This window comes from Heterocephalus glaber, unplaced genomic scaffold, assembly GCF_053883595.1.
Source record: "Heterocephalus glaber isolate CG9 unplaced genomic scaffold, H.glaber_assembly_v1.0 deba00001481, whole genome shotgun sequence".
In the NCBI taxonomy this organism is placed as follows: Eukaryota; Metazoa; Chordata; class Mammalia; order Rodentia; family Bathyergidae; genus Heterocephalus; species Heterocephalus glaber.
The window spans coordinates 26532237-26553747 of NW_028258317.1; the positions used below are offsets into that span (position 1 = coordinate 26532237).

General features: G+C 35.8%; 1 protein-coding gene across 1 annotated transcript in view; it reads left to right on the forward strand.

Moving 5' to 3' along the window:
• LOC110347761 (uncharacterized) overlaps positions 1-21511 on the forward strand; it is a 92255-nt gene that overhangs the window by 14107 nt on the left and 56637 nt on the right. Inside the window, exons 2-3 of the mRNA XM_087183535.1 lie at positions 2926-3014; positions 5763-5836. Of these exons, the coding sequence (XP_087039661.1) occupies positions 2926-3014; positions 5763-5836 (163 nt within the window). The remainder of the gene's footprint in view (positions 1-2925; positions 3015-5762; positions 5837-21511) is intronic.

The window sequence follows — 21511 nt, forward strand, 5'->3', positions numbered from 1 at the left end:
TAGGGATAGTGAGTATTAAATACCCTGAGCCAGTTTTGAGTATCTATACTCTGAAAATTTTCCTCATTCTGAACCCAAAGGAAATCCTATAGCACATGTTGGAAACAATCTCATAGGACAAAGTTAAATGGAATAAATATATTTGGACTCCTCTTTCTACATCAATTCTTCTAATAGCTTGCAAGTTATATGTGTAGTGGGACATGAAAAATTTTTTATGCAGTAAATTAATTATGAAAGTATATGATTGATGCAAATGGAAACTTTCCTAATTAGATGATGATGAGAACTGCATGAAGGATAATGTGTGACAAGTGTACTGTTATAAGATTGTATTTCTGTTGAGGGATTTAAGTAATTCATGCTTGTTATTTATAAGATATTAAAAAGCCCCAAGGTAGAAATATAACTGTACATTCATGAATTTCCCTTGAATTATCATGTATAGTGCTTTTGTGGAAATTTTAAGGTGGATAATATGTGTTAGGTTGAGTAGTAATGTTTGCCTGCATGAGATAATCACATTACCTAGTTAGCTGTCATAAATACATTTTTGTCAAAATGAGATAAGGTTAGGTTGTATAGATAACCAGAGATAAATGACCCATTTGTACCGAGCATGTTCATCTTACAAAAGTCATGGAATAAAATAACTTTACATTTCAGAAAACAGAGGAAGGTTCTGAATTTAAATCTTGTTAGGTATTACACATTTTAGCTTATGGAATACCTCAGACTTACTAAAATCTTCATTTTATATTTATAATGCTAACATGAGATGCCTATGACAGAGTAATATCTCATAGGCAAGATCAACTTGTCTCAAAATGAGAATATATTTTACTTCAGAAAATAGGTCTGTTTTTTCTAGTGAAAAATGGCATCTCAAACAAGAGCTGCATACACTGTTTCATGAAGTAAAGAAGTGAATTACTGCAAGATTTCAGGATTATCCCAAAGATGATATGTGAGTAATACACATGACCAGAGATTAGAGGACCTGTATACTAATCCTCCTTGTGCTTTGCTGAAGAATGATCGTTTTGTGCTGTGAAAGAAAGGATCGATATAAAAGTGAACAGTCTAACTCTAAACCTAACCCTAGAAAACAAGATTATTGCAAAACTATGAAGGGAAAATTTCTAAACACTTCAGAAAGGGAAAGAATAGTCAGATTTGCTCATATTTTGTTTTCTGATCATAAAAGGGAAAAAGGAATGCATCCTTGATAAATAAAAACCACTCAGTTCACAAATTATATTATTAATCATTGAGATAGGGCTAGTAATTTTTTAATTCCAGGGTCAAGGATAGAACAGGACAGTAGAGCAACAATCTATGAGTCAAAGCATATTGCAGAAGTGGCTATCCTAGAATATTTGTCTATCTGGAAGTCATCTTTGTATACTGTGACCTCTCAACGTCTCCTGCAGATCTATTATTTTAAGAATTTAATCTTCCTTTCCACTTTAATGCTATTCCTAGTACACTTTCTCTTCCGGTTTATTTCTTTCTGCTTTCTTAATTTTCTTAGATGAATTTTGAATTTTATCTCCACTTTCTTTGGGAACTCGATAACTTGTTAAAGAACATAGTGGGACCTGAAAGGGCAGGATGAATAGTTCTATCCAGAAAATTGTTGTGCTAACTAGGTTCATAAACTATATGTAGGCTCTCCTCTCCTTTCCTGTTCAGGAAGAGTTAAGGATCCAAAAGAATGATACAAAGAGAAATATTTTGGCTGATGGGGAAGAAAAAGTAAGGAATGGAGAAAATACAGCAGTTTTAAAAATTAAATTAATTAAAATTTAATTGTTACTGTTTTTATATTTTGAGATTACACAGTGAAATATCTTAAAGTGTTATTTAATGAAGAAATACAGTTAGTTAAAATGAACTTTGTCTAGATGGAATTTCTAGAAAAGAAAAGAAAGTTGCTAGAATGTTCGAGAAGTTGCTGAAATGCTTTCTTCCGAGCCCACTATATTTTTGAATGAATATCACTTTTAGAAACAAGGATATAAAGTTAAATGAGTTGAAAATAACAGTATTACAATTTTGTCTTATTATTAGTAAAATTGCAATAAAAAATTAAAGGAAGTAGTCAGATGGACAGAAGTATTTTTCTTCTCAGAGATGACTACTAGAGTATCATCTCAAATATTTCCTCCACATTAATTATAAACTAGATAAATTGATAAATGATGGTTATTTTGATTAACTAATCTATGTTTTTATTTTTCACCTAATATAAATGCATGTTCTTTTGTATTTTAAATATGACTTTATGATTGCTAATTGCTACAACCTTACCTGAGCTGCACCAACATTTACGTGCCTATTCCTACATGACTGCAAAAAGATGGAGAAGAACGTGGGGAGGAAATGAGAAATCAATGACAGAGAAAACAAGAGAGACTCAGGACAGGAAGAAGGCAGAGTGCAGAAGCAGAGAGAATAATGAGCAAGAAAACCCTACAGACTTGGAAGTTGGGTCTTGGCTCCTAGCTCTCTTGATGCAAGCCAACTCCAGTTTCTTATACGGGTTTAGAATATTCATTATCCACTTGTACCTCTCAATCTACAGATTAAGAAGCTGGCATATTTAAAATTTCTCTGGCTTTGGAACCAGAGAAGTTGTTGTTCAGTTCCTTAGCAGCTTTCTGTCTCTGGATGTGTCACCTGACCACTTTGGTTTCCTCTCTGCAGATTGGACACAGCTGAATTTATCTTGCAGAGAACTTGCAGGTTTTAATTTGCTTAAGTGATATATGTAAAGACCTTAGGAGATGATAGATCCTGGGAAAACCCTCAGCAAATATTCAGTTAAGCTGTAAAAAATTGTCATTTTCATAGATCAGAAAAGGTCAGACATTGGCAGTTTATGTGGTGCAATCTAACTTTATTTTTCTCATTTCCTTTTAGCCATCTGGAAAACCCTGGTCAAGTGCTGTCAATGTCACCACAGCAGTCCTGCCCACTGCTCAGTCCTGTTCCTATTCCATTGTCCGTGGGTAAGACCTCCCTTTGCCCTCCGTATCCACTATGTGAATCATTGCCTGCTAATCACTCTGGGGCCCACAAGGCACTACCTAGGTATATTTCCTTCCATTGCCAGGTAATTAGATTTGTTACTGGGCTCTGGGAAATCTATTGATCCCCTGTACCACAACTGGGGTTAGGTTAGGGCTATTTTTTTTTCAAGTTATGGCTTAGTAGATTTCATTTCATTTAGGCTCAGCTTAATTATTATGGGTTAGCAACACTGTCCTCTCAGGAAACAAATTGGCTAATCCCCCCACCATTATTTCCTTCTGATGATAAGCAGAAACTGACCACTGTCTAAATGGAGTTTGCACTTAAGTCCCAGCACACATCTTGCAGTTTCTTTAACTCAGCGGGCTGTTTGTATCCTTATGCCTGAGCATGGCCCTCTGCTGACAACACCTTTTATTTGAATCTACTTGACAAACTCCTGCTCCATCTGCCAGAGACAGCACATGTGTCCTGTATTCTTAAGCTTTTTGAATTCCCTGGGCTGCCACACCTGCACTGTCCCCAGGCTTCTGCTGTGCCCTCTCTGCATAGCCATCTTAGCAATTACCACATCGTCCTCGGGTTTGTCTTTCCTTTGAATTGTGAGCTGCTTGGGAACAAGAACACTATCTTTACATTGAAGTTATTACCAATTCTTGCCACAGTAGCAAATACAGCAGACATCCCCAAAATATTTCCTGAACAAATTAACAATTAAATGAACCAGCCCTTTTAAGGGTCCAAGAAAACTATCTGTATTTTCTCCCCTTTGGGTATATTAGCCATTTATTTCTTCTCCCCCTTATTTTCTCTTTCTCTCACTCCTACTATTCCTTATTCTCAATTCAGGGTTAAAAGAATTCCAATTTACCTGCTTGTTTGGAAGCTTATGGGAATTCTGAAGATCCTGATTTGCGTAGGTATATAGAATGGAAAAATAATCACACACATAAATGAATAGACTCCTTGGCATCTTTCAACTGACTGCTGTATTATCTCCCTTAATAAGATGCCTTAGAGTCTGCACATTTCCCTGATAAGAATAACTGCTGTCATATTTTTTCTTTCAATTTGAACATTTTAAAGGCATTTGCTATTAGCGCTAATTAGATGTATAAGAGTCTTCCTGAGCAGAGTAGATAGTCACAGCTAATTCATAAAGAATTAATGATAGCAGCTAAATTGCCTTATAGATTTGCCCTTTGGGTAGGGTTAAATTACCAAATGAAGTAAAAATGTTTAAAAATAAATTTAATATTTAATACGAATCATGGTTTTATTAAATTCAAAATAATTTAAAAATTTCCTCAGTGTTGTTTCAAATGAGCGTTTGTATAAAATCACTTTAAAGTAAATAAGCTAATGATATGATAACAGGAGTAGAGGGAATAATAACATTATCCATTTATAGAACACTTTTTATTACAGTCATCATTATGCTTTGTTTTCTTTTCTCATAAACACAGTCAAGCCAGTTTCCTCTAGTGCAGATTTTAGACAGTTGAGTCAATGTAACCTTTTAGTCATTAAAGTATTGATGTGACTGAAGCAATAATTTGTTAAATGCTTTCCTAGTAGCCTTGAAGTGTTTGCGTATGTTTATTTGTAATTATGTATGTTTCTCAAAAGTTATCCAGTAATTATTTGATTTTAACTTACTAGTTGGAAGATGTAATCTAATTTATTTAACAGCATATCCAATGAGTTGTTTTACAATGAGAGTGACACCTCAAGTTAAGCTGCCGAATGAAGCCAAATTAAAAAAGAAATGGATTCCTTTTGGTCAGAATTTATAGATTCCACTATAAATTTTGAATCTTCCCTGCAGATGATTTCTTGATTTGGAGAATACAAATATTTCAGTAAAGAAGTTTCAAAGTCACTTTTGCATTTGGATCTTATTCTTTGTTGTTGTATAAAAGCAGAAAGTGAAATGAAATGGACATGAATTCAAGTGTTTTACCTGCTGTTTAAGCCCAATTTTGTGCTAGTACTAACACAAAGTTATACATTTCTCAAAAATGAGTACCTGCTGGGGAAAAAGAGATATACATAAGAGTATTTGTATTACCTTCTTTTATTTTGACAGTTTTAGTAGAGAAACATCATATTCAAGCTGGTTGAAACTTTTCTTAAGATATGACTTTGGGTTCATAACATCCCTTAGACAGAAGAAAATTTTTAAAAATTCTAGAGGACAATTCAGCCGGCCCAAGGATCAGACTATCTCTTGTATTTTCTGTGTTCAGGCACAGAGTAGTTCCTGGATCATGATGAATGCTTAATAATTGTTAAATGAGAGAGTAATGAATAAATCACTTTGCAGATATTAACTTTTCATAGTTAAAATCTAAGGTCTGTTTCTTTTTGGTTTGCTATGTTCAGTTCTTGGTACATTGCCCTGGTTTGGCACATCTTCTCATAGATTTGGCCTTCTCCTGACACTCAGGAAAGCAACTTTCCAGACTCATGTCCTGCACATTTGGCTTTCTTCTAGAAAACTGATTTCTCAGTCCATCTGGCTGTTGTCTTGATTTCCTGGTTTTCAGATCACTAAATTTCATTCTCAGGACTATAATATCTCAGAGATATTTAAATCCCAAGAATCTCAAACTAAGATACTGTTCTCTCCTATCCTCTCCTCGTCTTCCAAAACACTCACTGGAAAATGTGGATGGGAATGGTCAATATCTTGTGTTCCAGTAATTTAATTTGTTTTGTTCTAGCTTACAGCATTCCCAGAGTATATGCCAACAGGATCAAGGAATTTAGGCATCTTTGGCTTCAATATGCACTAATGGTAAGTGTTAGGGAAAAGGATGAGGGCAGATATTTATATATGGCTTAAGGAATATTTAAGTAGTCCAAGGAAAGTCTGTCCCTGCTGCTTATCTATAATCTCAGGTCACACTTTCATGTCACTACCTGTATCCATTATTCTTTGAATAATATCTTTATGCTCTTTTTTTCCAAAAACTCAGTAAATCTCAGCTCACTTTAATTATGGGGGCACTTTTGAAAGGAAATATAATTTTCTATTTGTTTTAAAATTTAAATAATACTTTTCAAATCTATCTCAGTCGTGGAGAAACTACCTCAATTTATTAGGCAACATTGTCATGGAGAAAGAAAACTGCCTGATTACCCATGCACAAAATAGACAAGCAAAGAATTAAATGGAAAAGAAATGGATGCATTATTCATTTTTATGCTGTATATCATCTTCAGACACTCACTCTTCTTTTTAACATAGACTTTGGAAGCTATAACAGAAAAAAGAAGAGTTGAGACTGGCTTATAGTAAAATTTAGCACTATATTTAGCATAAGTGGTTTTATGCATTTTTACAGCTATCAGTTAACACATATTGATGACCTGTTGATCATCTTTTCTATAGAATTAGTGCTTTATCTGCCGTATACATGTGTAATCTATAATTTCAGGAATTTAAACCATATTTCCAATAAGAAACAATTGGTGGGAACAAAGTAGTAAGTCTTCCAGGTTGCCAAAATTTGTATCATTCCCTAGGACATTCCTAACATTGGAATAAAAAGACAGTTAACAGTTATCACTTAGAATAATATTAGAGAAAACTAATATATCTTATATACTCAAGTATTCATCAAAAGTGAGTGCGTGGGGCCAGAGATTTAGTTCAGTGGTTCTCCTGTCTGCCCTGCAAGTGCAAGGAATCAAGTTTGATCCTCAGTACCAAAAAAAAAAAAAAAGAAAAAAAAAAGTGAGTGCGTGTATAAGTTATCAGGTGTCTACTAGAGATCACCAGTATGACCCTCTGTGATCCCCCCTGCTACCATTCTGAGGCTTTGATTGTTGACAATGGTGTCCATGATCTCTGTTCCCCTCGGCCTTCCAATCATTTTGTAAGACTCTGATTCTCCTCTTTAAAAAACGTAATTATCCATACAATATATTCCAAGAATTTTGAGTAACGTATATATATATATATATATACTTGGAGAAATTATAGGTAATTGAAACATCAAGTATGAAAATTTGGGACTAGTTCAATGTTTTGAAGATAATAATTGTCATCGTTGCATTGCTAGTGAAAAATGAGATTCTGGTAGTCAATGACATGCAGTTGCAAAAACACTCATGCTTTCAAATGAAATCTTAAATTTGATACTGGCTGAATTACAACACAAGTTAAATTCATAGCCTTGCCCACTCTCATAAATATTTTTATAGCATTTAATAGGAAAAAGTGGAACTCTGAGAACTAGATGATATACGAGTAGATTTTAAAGAATAGGAGTATCTCAGAATCCCAAATACCACTTGATGTTCTTTGACAGCAAATAAAGATCATCATTACAGCAATGAGGAGGTGAAACAACTTTTGCCTATAAACATTGTGATGATCCCAATCCCACTTATCACTGCTAGAAGATGGTGATTTTGCGGAAGATCCACCATCACCTTCCAATTACTCCATGCACCTTGTAGCAGGGAAGTGGATAAAGAGACTGATCTAGAAGAGAAGTAGGGAAGTAGAAATGTTACATATATTACATATTGCATACACTATTCATGATATATAATATATATGTATGTATATGTGGAGATAGAGAGAGAAAGAGAGAAAGAGGGAGGGGGAGAGAGAGAGAGAGAAATCTATTCCAAAGGTATTAATCGTGGTTTGGGTTACTGCTAGTGCATTCAATACAGATTCTTGTCCTAGTGCTTTATCTTGTCTGCAAAGAATGCCTCTAATATCTTGACTGGCTGGTTGTGTAAAAGATGAACCTAATGGCATTTCATAAAATGCACTTGATATTGCATTTTGAGTGGCAATGCATCTTTTACGATAACTTTATAAAAATTTTAAAATTCATTGTATTTTTGATCATACCATATATACCTTATGGGCTCAGTAGAGATTCCTTATAACTTAATTTTAAAGAAAAAAAATGGCTGACTTACAGAATGCTATGAATGATGTGTTGACATATTAAAGTGAATGATTGCAGTATTAAAGTTTCATTCAAGGGCAGCCCTGAGGGCAGTGGAGAAGGGAATTATATCAAATGGGCAAAATTTGTGCTATGCATCTGATAATTCACTTTAGATAAAAGAGAATATGGTAAAAGATACAGATTGACATTAATTTGTGGTAAAATAAATTGCGGATGACACAAATAAATGAAAGATACTCTGTATTCATAGGTTGGAATAATTAATATATTGTTAAAATGTGCAAACTACCCAAAGTGATCTACATATTCAATGTAGTTTCTAACACAACGACAATGGCATATTTCACATAAATAGAAAAATCACAAAACTCACATAGAACAACAAAAGGCCCTGAATAGGTAAAGCAATCTTGAGCAAATACAGTATAACAAAGACTAGAAACATCACACTATTTGACTTCAGAGTATATTACAAATTTATAGTAATAAAGACAATATTATACTGGCATAAAAATAAATCCATGAACTAATAGGTGTGCATGGACAATGGAGTAGAATAAAAAGCCCAGAAATAAACCAACACATTTATAATAAGTTGATCTTTGACAAAAATATCAGGGGATATTTTTGGGAATATTTAAGGGAATGGGGAAAAAATAAGAACCAAGATACATCATGTAAAGGTACAAGATCGCAATGATGAATGTAACTGTGTTGTATACCTAAAATGTACCAATAAAATTAATATAAAAATATCAGGAACATACAATGAGGAAAGGACAGTCTCCTCAATAACTGGATTTAGTAAACTAGATATACTCATGAAAAATAATGAAATTATACCCTTTTCTTTATCGTATACAAAATCAGTTCAAAATGGATTAAGAACTTAAACAAAAATACCTTAAATACAATATGACTAGAAGAGAATATTTTTAAGAAGCTTATTTGCATGAGTCAGGTAAAACTTTTCTGAATATGACTTCAATAAATAAGCAATAAAATGAGCAATAAGCAATAAAAACAAAATTAGGCAAAGGGGATTTCATTAAACTAGAAAGCTTCTGCACAGAAGAGGATGCAATCAACAGAATGAAGAGAAAACATACAGAAAAGAGAAAATATTTTAAAATCATATATCTCATAAGTGGTGAATATCCAAAATATTTAAGGAAATATAAAAAAGCTCAATAACAAAAACAACACAAAAATAGGCAAAGATCTGAATAAACATTTTTGAAAAGAAGCTATGCAAATGCCCAAACCATGTATTTTTAAAATGCTCAATATCACTGATCAAGCAAATGCAAATCAAAACCACAAGAAAACTATTAGAATGGCTATTATAAAATGAGTGATGACAATTGTTGGAAAAAATGTGAAGAAAAGGGGAGCCTTTGCACACTATGGGTGGGAATGTAAAATAGTATATTTATTATGGAAAATAGTATGGGAATTACTAAAAAATAAAAAAATGAAACTAACATATGATCCAGAAATATTACTTCTGGAAATATAATCCCCCCAAAACAGTAACAAATGTACTGAAGAGATATTTTCACTCCCATTTTCCTTGCTAAATTAACAATGGCTATGCTGGAATCACTCTAAGTGTCTATGGCCAGACAAATGGATAAAGAAAATTTTAACCTGATGGATATTACTTTAAGTGAAATAAGCCAGACATAGAAAGACAAACACAACATAATTTCACTTATATGCAGAATGTAAAAATATTGAACTTATAGGAACAGAGATCCGAATTGTAGTTCCAAGGGGTTGGAAACAGTGGAGGAAATGGGGAAGATACTGATAAAAGGATAAAAGTTTCAGTTGGGATGAGTAGGTTCTGAAAGTCTGCTACATTGTGGTGACCATACTCATAAAAATGTATCATATACTTAAAAATTGCTAAGAGAGTAGATTATTTTTCTTTTGGCTATGCCTTGCTAGGCTTCCAGGGCTCAGCACCCATATCCATGGGGCTGAAATGCTGCCAAAGTCATTCCTTTTATTTGTAGGCTATACATCTTCTTGCTTCCCTAAAACTGAGGCAGTGCAACCAAACTCTTGGCTATCATATGGGATCAGGCACGACGGAATGAAAAGAAACTCCTGTAAAAATAATGACTGACATTTGTCATTTGGAGTTTTCATACACTGGCCCAGTTGGTCCTCATGCTAAAATGGAAGAGGAAAGGTTTATTATTATCACCCTGCTGTCATCAGTGGGGAAGCTCAAGCTCAGAAAGGCTGTGATGTGTTCAGATCACACAGCTCTGTAGTGGCAGAGTAAAGGGCTGTGACCCACTAAACTCAATGTAAATAGTCTCTTTGTCCTGGGGTAGCTTTTCTTCTCAACCCCATTTTATAATATAGGGAACTGTGGCACTTAAAGAGACATTAACTTGCCCAAGTTCACATGGCTCGGATTCAGCACAGATCGCTGACTCTAGAATATATGCTCTTAATTAACATGTGGGCTTGAAAATAAAGCAATCCTATTGAACAAGGCATTACGACGTGTGCTGACATCTTAAAAAACAGCAGAGAAATGAAGACTTCCATACCCCTAAGAAAGTAGATCTTAAGTGGTCTCACCACAGAGAAATGCTAAGTGTATCAGACATGTTAATGAACTACAACAAAACATCACATTGTACACTGTAAACATACAGTTTTCATTTTTCAATTATACCTTGATAAAGCTGGGCAATGTGATTAATTTTTGAAACAGAAAGAAAGGAAAAAAGGAAGGAAGGAATGAAGGAACGAAGGAAGGAAAAGAAAGAAAGAAGAAAGAAAGAGAAAGAAAAAGAAAGAAAGAAGAAAGAAAGAAAGAAAAGAAAGAGAGAAAGAAAGAAAAGAGGGGAGAGAGGGAGGGAGAGAAGGAGGAAAGGAAGTTTGCCTATTGAATGTTTGAATAAATAAGTTAATAAAATAAACAATAAAATAGGCAATAGTCCAAGTTCAGAAAAAAATATAATTAGAAAATCAGTAAAGACTTACAAAAACAGGTTTCGCAGACCAGAATAAAGATATCTATATCCTTTTTCAATTTGCATACCAAGCCATCCTCTCTGACTTTTGGAAAATGAACAGCTCTGTACAAAAAACCTCACAAACAAAGTACCATGGCAGTGGAGATAGAGGTTTATTCATAGAGTCCACAAATGTAACTTGATAAGGATTTCCCACCTACTCACTGCAGTTTATTGCTAACCTGCTAATAGCAGATGCCAATGCTGAAACCTGATTATTACTATTCCCCAAAAGAGGGGAGATCCAGCCACCTGGGGACAAGTTAGTTGCACTGGACCTCCTTCATCATGGAAATAGCTGCAATTTCTCCCAACTAGAATAGATTCCTACTCTATTTATAGATTTACCTTTACTGCTCCCCATGCCACCACCTGCTGAATACATTATTTTTTTTATTTTTTTTGTATTAAATTCTTTTATTAGTACATTGTAGGTATACAACACAATTACATTTCTCATTGGGAACTGTACCTTCACATAATGCATCTTGGTTATTATTTTTTCCCCATTCCTAGCCCTCCCTTCACCCCCTCCACCCTTCCCTATTTACAAAGACTTTATTTCCATTTTTTCCATTTCTCATCATTTTTCCTTTCCCTTCTTTCCTTTCCCCTGCCCCTCCCACTAACCCTACCCCTTTGGACCTTTTCTTCCTATTTTACATTATTGATTATTCATTCTAATCATTGGTACATTTTAGGTATACAATATAATGACATTCATCATTGGAAATTTGCACCTTTCCATATCCTCTCTTTGTTCTTATTTTTCACCCTTGCCCAGCCCTCCCTTCAACCCCTCCAGTCCTATTTACAAAGATTTTGTTCCTATTTTTCCATTTTCTCATATTAATCCCATTCCCTTCTATCCTTTCCCCTAGCCCTCCCACTTCCTTCCCCTTTGCCCCTTTTCTTCCTATTTCACATTACCTATTATACATTGAGTCCTTATTTACACTTTCAGTTTCTCACACCAGAGAAAATATTGGTATTTACACATGTGTGTCCTATTTATTTCACTTAAGAGTATCACCTCAATGTGCATCCACTTAGCTATAAATGTCTCTAATTTCTCATTTTTTATGGCTGAGTAGTACTCCATTTTATAAAAACTCCACATTATCTTTATCCCATCTCCAGTTGATGGGCATTTGGGCTGTTTCCAAGTTTTAGCTATTACAAACTGCGCTGCTATGGACATGGGTGCACATATATGACTGTGGTATGATTCTTTTAATTCTTTGGGGAAGATCCCCAGCAGTGGAATAGTGGGGTCAAATGGGAATTCCAGTCCTAGTTCTTTGAGGTATCTCCATACTGATTTCCACAGTGCTTGCACCAGTCTACACTCCTACCAGCAGTGGAGCAGGGTTCATCTTTCCCCACAGTCCTGCCAGCATTTGTTATTGGTGGATGTCATGATAGCAGCCATTCTTTCTGGAGTGAAGTGGAATCTCAGCATTGTTTTCATTTGCATCTCTCAAATGACCAGTGATGTTGAACATTTTTTCATGTATTTATTTGCTATTCCTACTTCTTTATCTGAGAAATGTCTGTTCATTTCAGATGCCAATTTTTTGATTGGGTCTTTAAATTTGGGAGGTCTGATCTTTATAAGTTCTTTACAGATTTGAGACAGTAGACCTTTGTCTGAGGAAGAGCAGGTGAAGATTTTTTTCCCACATTGTGGGTTGTCTCTTCACACTGCTGGTGGTTTCTCTTGCTGTGCAGAAGCCTTTTAATAAGAAGAGATCCCACTTGTTGATTGTTTGTGCTAGTTCACTGGCAACTGAGGTTTTGTTCATAAAATCTTTTCCTACACCGATGTCTTCAAGGGTTCTACCTAAGCTCTGTTCCAACTGGTTCAGAGTTTCTGTTTTAATATTGAGATCTTTAATCCATTTTGATTTTAGTTTAGTGCATGGTGAGAGATACAGGTCTAGTTTTAATCTTTGGCAAGTTGAAGCCCAATTTTTCCAGCACCATTTATTAAAGAGGCTATCTTTCCTCCAGTGAGGGTGTTTAGCTCCTTTGTCGAAGATGATATGGCTGAGTGTGTCTGGTGTTGTTTCTGCATCTTCTAATCTGTTCCACTGGTCCTCAACTCTGTTTCTTTGCCAGTACCATGCTGTTTTTATCACAGTAGCTTTGTAGTAGAGTTGCAGGTTGGGGCTTGTGATACCCCCTGCCATGTCTCTGTTACCTAGAATTGCTTTTGCTATTCTGGGTCTCTTCTTGTTCCAAATGAATTTTTGGATTGTTTTCTCAAGGTCCATCAAGTATGCTGCTGGGATCTCAACTGGAATTGCATTAAATGTATATAGCAGTTTTGGAAGTATGGCCATTTTCACTATATTAATCCTTCCTACCCAGGAGCAGGGGATTTCTGTTCATTTCTGATATCATCTTCAATCTCTCTTTTCAGAGTGCCATAGTTTTCAGAGAAGAGGTCTTTGATTTCTTTCATTAGGTTGATCCCTAGGTATTTCAGTTTTTTGGATGCTATTGTGAAAGGAATTATTTGCTCTATTTCTCTCTCAGTGAGTCTGTCATTGGTGTAGAGGAAAGCTATTGATTTTTGTGTGTTGACCTTATAACCAGCTACATTACTGAATTTGGTTATTAAGTCTAGAAGACTTTCGGTGGAGTTCTTGGGGTCTTCCATAGAGAGTATCATGTCATCTGCAAATAATGACAATTTGACTTCTTCATTACCTATCTTTATTCCTTTTATTTCTTTCTCTTGTCTAATTGCTGTGGCTAATGTTTCCAGAACTATATTGAACAAGAGTGGTGATAGTAGACATCCTTCTCTTGTTCCTGATTTCAGTGTGAAGGATTTCAGTTTTTGATCATTTAGTATGATATTGGCTGTTGGTTTTTCATAGTTGGCTTCTATCAGTTTGAGGTAGAGACCATCTATTCCAATTTTTTGTAGGGTTTTTATCATAAATGCATGTTGGATTTTCTCAAATGCTTCTCCTGCATCTATGGAGATATTCATATGGTTTTTGTCCTTGGCTCTATTGATATAGTGTATTACATTGATTGATTTGCCTATATTGAACCATCCCTGCATCCCTCAGATGAATCTCACTTGATCAGGGTGTATGATCTTCTTGATGATCTTCTGCATTGTGTTTGCCATTATCTTATTAACGATTTTTGCATCTATGTTCATTAGTGAGATTGGCCTATAGTTCTCTTTTTTGGTTGGGTCTTTCTCTGCTTTGGGGATCAAGGTGATGCTTGCTTCCAGGAATGAATTTGGGAGTATTGCTTCCCTTTCAATTTCATTGAAGAGTTTAAACAGTAGTGGCAGCAGTTCCTCTCTAAATGTCTTGTAGAATTCAGCAGTGAAGCCATCAGGGCCCAGGCTTTTCTTAGCTGATAAGTTTTTAATGACATTTTCAATTTCATTGGTTGATATTGGGTTGTTTAGAATTTTTAGGTCTTCTTTGTTCAACTTTGGTAATTCATATGTATCTAGGAATCTGTCCATTTCTTCTGTGTTGTCCGTCTTATTGGCATATAGGTTCTGGAAGTAGATATTGATGATCCTCTGGATTTCTGCTGGGTCTGTTGTAATTTCACCCTTTTCATTCCTAATTGCATGGATTTGGGCCTTTTCTTTCCTTTTTCTGACAAGGTTGGCTAAAGGTTTGTCAATTTTGTTGATTCTTTCAAAGTACTAACTCTTTGCTTCATTGATTTTTTTGTATCATTCTCTTAGTCTCCATTGCATTGATTTCTCCTCTGATCTTTATAATTTCCTCCCTTGTATGAGCTTTGGGGTTGTCCTGCTCTTCTTTTTCTAGAAGGTGAGGTTCAGCATCAGGTTGTTTAATTGGGCTTGTTCTGTTTTCCTAATATGTGTATTCACTGCTATGAATTTCCTTCGTAAGACAGCTTTCATTGTGTTCCATAGATTCTGATATGTTGTGTTGTCATTGTCATTTAATTGAAGGAGCTGTCTGATTTCTTCTTTAATTTCATCTGTGACCCATTGGTTATTCAGAAGTGTGTTGTTCAATTTCCACGTGTTTATGAAATTTTTTGAGTTTCTTTTGCTATGGATCTCCAATTTCATTGGTCTGATAATCTACAGGGGATAACTTCAATTCCTTTGCACTTACTTAAACATGTTCTATGTGTGAGTATGTGGTCTATTTTGGAGAATGACCCATGTGCAGCTGAGGAGAATGTGTATTCTGATTTTGTGGGGTGGAAGACTCTGTAAACATCTGTTAAGTTCATTTGTTCAAGAGTTCGATTGAGTTTTAGTATTTCAGTACTTATTTTTAGTCTAGTTGATCTATCTATTTGTGACAGTGGGGTGTTGAGGTCCCCCACTACAATTGTATTAGTGCATATATGACTTTTCATGTCTGTTAGTATTTGTTTTATATAGTTGGGTGCACTAGTGTTTGGTGCATAGATATTTATGATTGTCATCTCTTTATCTTGGATTCTTCCCTTTACAAGGATGTAGTGTCCTTCTTCATCTCTCTTCATCAGTGTTGGTTTGAAATCTACTCGATCTGCAAAGAGGTTAGCTACTCCTGCTTTTTTTGGGGTTTCTCTTGCCAGGAGTATTGTTTTCCACCCTTTAACTTTCAGTCTATGAGTTTCCTTTTGAATCAAATGTGTTCCTTGTATGTAGCATATTGTTGGATTTTGTTTCTTGACCCATTCTGCCAGTCTATTTCTTTTGATTGGTGAATTGAGACCATTAACATTGATGGTTTAAGTGAAACATATTGACTTGTCATTGCCATGACTTTTTCTTTTAGTTGGGTTCTCCCCTTTTACATTTAATTTCTTGTCATGCCAGATGGGTTCATTCTGCTTTGCTTCCTGGGGTTGTGATCCTCAATGTCTGTTCCTAGGATATTGTGTAAAATTCTTTGAAGTGCTTGTTTGGTATTCACAAAGTTCCTAAGGTGATCTTTGTCATGAAAGTATCTTATTTCTCCAACCACTTTGAAAGATAATTTTGCAGGGTACATCAATCTGGGTTGGAGGCTGTTTTCTTTTGGGGCTTGGAATATGTCACTCCAAGCTCTTCTTGCCTTGATGGTTTGTGTTGAGAAGTCTGCTCTCATTCTGATGGGCTTTCCTTTGTATGTGATTTGTTTCTTTTCTTTGACTGCTTGGAGAACTTTGTTCTTCTGTTGAGTTTCTGGAATCTTAACAATTATATGCCTATGTGTAGATTTTTTTTTAATCAAGGCTATTTGGGGTCCTATATGACTCACTTATTTGTATGTCAAGCTCTTTTTCCATGCTTGGGAAGTTTTCTGCCATTATTTCTGTGAAGAGATTTTGTATGTCATCTGCACTCTCTCCTGTTTCTTCATTGAGTCCAATCAGTCTTATGTTATTCTTCTTTGCATCATCTAGCAGCTGCTGGATTGATTTCTCATGTTCCCTTAGAATTTTGAAGCAATTTTTCTTTTCCTGGTCACTAATTGCAATCTTATCTTCTATATCTGAAATTCTGTCCTCACATTGGCTCATTCTGCTGTGTAGACTTTCAATGGAGTTTTTCATGTCCTGGAAATCTATTTGCATCTGTTTTATGGTTTCCATTTTTTTCCTATGTTGGGATTCCATCATGTTCCTTAGCTCCTCTCTAGATTTATTAATCATGTCTTGCACTAAGGGCATAATTTCTCCTGTTATCTGAAAAATTATTTCTGATTTCATTTTTTCCAGATCCCCTTTTGTTTCCAGTTCAGTGGGTCCAGGTGGTTGAGTATCAGAGTGTTCCATCTCATTTCCCTTTGGGGTTACTGTAGGTGATCTAGAAGTCTGGTTTTGAGACTCATTTATGTGTTTTCTCATTTCAACTGGGCCAGGGGGTTGTTAGCACCTGCAGGGATTACCTCCTCTGAGCTGGGTGAGGTGGGACAGGGGCCGGGAGCAGCGGTAGGGATCATGACCCAAAAGCCCTTTCCTATGGGCTGGGAGCAGCTGGAGGGATGGTGGCCGGGAAGCCCCTTTCTCTGGACCAGGAGCAGTTGGATGGTGGCTCAGAAGCCCCTCCCTCTGGGCTGGGAGTGTTGGGAGGGGTGGTGGCCTGGAAGCCCCTTCCTCTGGGCCAGGAGCAGTGGGACAGAAGTTGGCCCAAAAGCCCTTTCCTCTGGACTCGGAGCAGTGGGCGGGATGGTGACTGGGAAGCCCCGTCCTCTGGACCAGGAACTGTGGGATAGCGGCTCAGAAGCCCCTCCCTCTGGGCTGGGAGTGTTGGGAGGGATGGTGGCCTGGAAGCCCCTACTTCTGGGCCGGGAATAGCGGGACTCAGTACCTTGGTCTGATGTTCTGGTGTCCTCTGTGTCTTTGTAGTGTGGAACCAGGTGGCTCCTGAATACATTATTTACAATCAAAGAATCCCACACAACCCTGCTTTTGACCAATGTACTCATTTAACAACACAAGAAAGATAATGAGTCTAGACTTCTGAAATTAATTCAAGGATCCTGCAAGATCTCAAACAGTAGCCTACTGGAAGCAGATGAAATGGTGTCCTGAGTGCTCAGTTCTGGTGATACTTAAGGAACAACCCAACATGAAATATTGTTCTACAAGATGAGGTATACTCTCTGAACCTCTGACTAACATGGTGTGCCATTTCTCCCATAGTCAGAATATATAAGATCTGAGAACAAAGGTATAGAAGTGGGAGGGGCTTCTCTATTTCCCTATAAATATTGAGTTGAAAATGTCTGTGTTGCAGAAGAGAAGTTGGGACCAATGTTTCCCAAAATCCACTTTCCTATATAAACAGATTCTGGTCAGTTCATGAGATACATCAGCATCATATTTAGAAAGTCAAAGTGGAAATGCCCCAATTAAGAAGAGCATATAGATATTTATGCAGATTTTGATCAGGTGTGAGAGTCAAGGCAGCTTTATTATACTTGGGATGGATAGAATGACTCCTGTTTTCTTATCTGAAGTTTGACTAAATCAATAAGGAAACAAAAATTCCCCTTTCTCAGATAAGAATAAAGTGTTCTTCACTAAATGTCAAAACTCTGAAGGCATTTGAGTTTATAATACTGGAGTGCAAGATAGTTTTATGATTGGTGATAATAAATGGCTCTAAACCAGTCCCTTGCCCTCAGGAGCTTTGAAAATAGAACATAGATATTAATATAACATAAAATATAAAGTACCATGACCTGAGAGTCAAATGAAGTTATGGAGAAACTCTCCTCAAAAACTCAAAGACGCAGCACTTTTCTGTCTCTCACTTCAGACTCTTGCATGTGCCTTCCCCACTGCCTGGAAAATTTTCCAGCTGGCCAATACTTTTGCATTGTTCAAATCTAAGCTTAAATATAAATTCTTCCCAGATGACCATTCAGTTTAAATTTATTTCTTTTTTTTTCTTGTGCTGAGAATCAAACCCAGAGAGACTCATACATCCTAGCCATGTTAGGCAAGTGCACTGTCCCTACCTGCCACTGTCTTAACTTTAAAGTTTGCTCTTATTCTTTTCCAGGTCACCTAGTCTGTGTCTTCACTAAAATAACTGCTATCTTAAAGTATTCACATATTTCCATCTATCTCCCTTATCAAACTGCAAAATCCAAGATAGCTAGGTGAATCTCTTTTTCTAAACTAGCCAGTCTCTACTAAACAGTGCATATTTGATAATTATATGGTAAATGAATGATTTGCAAGCAGAGGCAGTAAGAGATAAATGAAAACAATCTGTAAAAGCATAAAAGAAAGACATTCTTAATTTTTCAATATACCAGTCAATCATGTGAGGCAACAAATGTTTGGTTCTTTTGTTCCTTAGGTGCTGAAAACGCAGAATGGTGGCATCCTAACATTCACTAGAAACAGTCTTGGCAGGAAGTGAGGAGATACAGAAGGAAAATGCCTACTTTTCCATGCACCACTCAGTTTCTGTTATGTTTAGTTTCCAATTGATTATAGTCATTTCCTTCATTTTTATACAATAACCATAAAATTAGAGAATTTGATATGGTATTTATAAATGAAAAGTTCTTAGGTACCATTAAAATAAGTATATCTGATAATGCAACATGTAGAATTATTTAATAATTACTGTTTTGTGGAAGATTTTTTAATTAGAAATTTTTGCTTAATGATTAGACTGAAGTAAAATTAACAATGTTTTGAAAATTTTGATGCACATTTTAAACATCATGAAAAAGATCTGCCTTCTTGTTTGAAGCTACACTGCTCAATGCATTGACCTCTCTCTGGAACTGTATTAACCTTTTCCTACAGTGAAGAAATTTGTGCACTCTATTATTTTTCTTCTTTACAAATCTACACTGATGTGCAAAGAAAGCGGTTTTTATGCAGGTTGCATTTCATTTCCAGCCTTACTAAGGAAAGAGAGCAATGTCTAAATTTGCATGTAACATAAAAAGCTAAATTTTGTGTAATCCCAGATATAATATTAGAGAATGACCATTTAAAATATTTAGAGCCAACACAAATTTGCATAGTCCTCACAAACAGGGCTTGTGAGTGAATGGATGTGCATCATTGCATTATTGTAATAAGTTGAATGAGTTCAATATTTAGAGAGGGAAACTTCTACTCTCTACTAATGCACACTCCCAAGAAAATGCATTTGCATTTCGATTGCATCAAAGTGAAGAATATGAATATGTAAGCTTTGAAGCTCTGCAATTACTGGATTCTGCTTTGCTTAAATCTGGACATTTCTCTTTAATGTATTGCTATAGTGTTTCTTTTACTTCCTGTTGAAGTCAGACATTCTTCAGTTCATATCAAGGCTTTCCACTTGGTGTGAGAATTGTAAGAATTCAACCACACATTCATCCTCAATTTCCTCATCTTTAAAAAGAGCATGACAATCTCCATGTTGTAGAGCGTAACTTTTGAAGTAGGAGATAATGCTTCAAACTGCTGTCTTCTTTGTAAGCAATTAAGAAATGATCCCATCTATAATTATCACTATGTTCAAAATAAAAGAGCAAGTAGAATTTGCATCCCATATTTCTGTCTTTCTTTCTAAGTCACTGTCCTGAATTCAGCTGCTATTAGATGCTCCTATGGCAGAGGGAGCTCCCATTTGAGGCTGAGACACTTTGCATCTGAAGTGAATGGAACACAAAGATTATCCTATTTATTTTTCCTAACTTGCTAAGGATTTTGGGACTGGTTGCGTATGGGTAAACTTAGTATCTTGATTAGCTCTCCTGAGGATGCCTCTGGAAACTGTTCTATGAAGTGGGAAGTAGGAGGCTGGCTAATACCTATGGTGGCTTCAAAATAGTCAACAGAGGTCTGTTTGCTTTGGAATTGTAAAATGTTTGTTACCTTGACAACCACAGGCAGAACAAGGCTGAGTTTTGAGTGACTTTAGATTCCTTTGCAATTCCTTATGGGGATGAATGATTTGTATGTCTAATCAATGAATGGCAAAGACACGTTATTTAATAACATTAATGAAGCTCCCATAAAGCATTTTGCATGCTAGGGCCAATGGTATGGTTTCCTTAGAAACGTAGTTAACATTACTTAAAATGTGGTTAACATTTCTGGAATGCAGGCCCCAGGGAAAACCAAAGCCTTTTTAATATTAGGTGAAATTCCAGGCTGGGGCATAACTATACCTTCACTTGCCTCTGATACATAGTCACAGAATTTGTCATAAGTGCCAAGAGAAAGAAAAATGTTTTTTTCTTTTTATTTCCTTTTAATTCTTGATGATCTAATAACACTAGGAGGCTTTCTAGACCTACCTCCCCATAATAAACCAACACTGATCCTGCAGTTTTACAACAGTCTAAGCAGTATGAAAACAAGTGCTTTGGTATCTTTTCTATGTTTAAAGAAATTCTGGAGTCACATTTTGCTTTACTTAAGGTTCTTCATTTTCTAATACCATGATCTGGTTTTATCTCCTATCCTCAGATCACATTTCTTCCTTTCAATCAAACTGTTCAGGCACAGATACTGGTTTGTAAGCTTAGAAATATATCTATTCATTTATGTACAATTCTCTAAAATGTTAGCCACTCAAAACTGCAAAAGTAATTATCTAAAACAATTTCCAAGGGTCAGGAATCTGGGTGTGTCTTAGTTGGGTGGTTTCATCTCAGGGCCTGTAAAGGTTGCAGTTAAGCCATGAGCGGGAGCTGCAGTGGAAGACTGCACCAGGACTGGAAGAGCCACTTCTGGGCTCACACATTGAAGCTGTTGGCAGGAGTCAGTTGTTCATTACATTCCCCATTCTACAGGATTTCTCTCTCAGCATGGCAGACAGCTTCCTCTGGAATGGGCAACTAGGAATACAAGGTTACTTTGCTTGTTTGTTTGAATAGTCTTTTATGTTTTTCTTTTATCTTTTATCTTTTAATGTAATACTAGTAGACATTAATAAAGAAAATATAAAAACAATATAAAATAAAAAATATACAAAATAAAGAATAACAATGATAAGTACACTGTGTATCATGATCTTAAAAGAACATG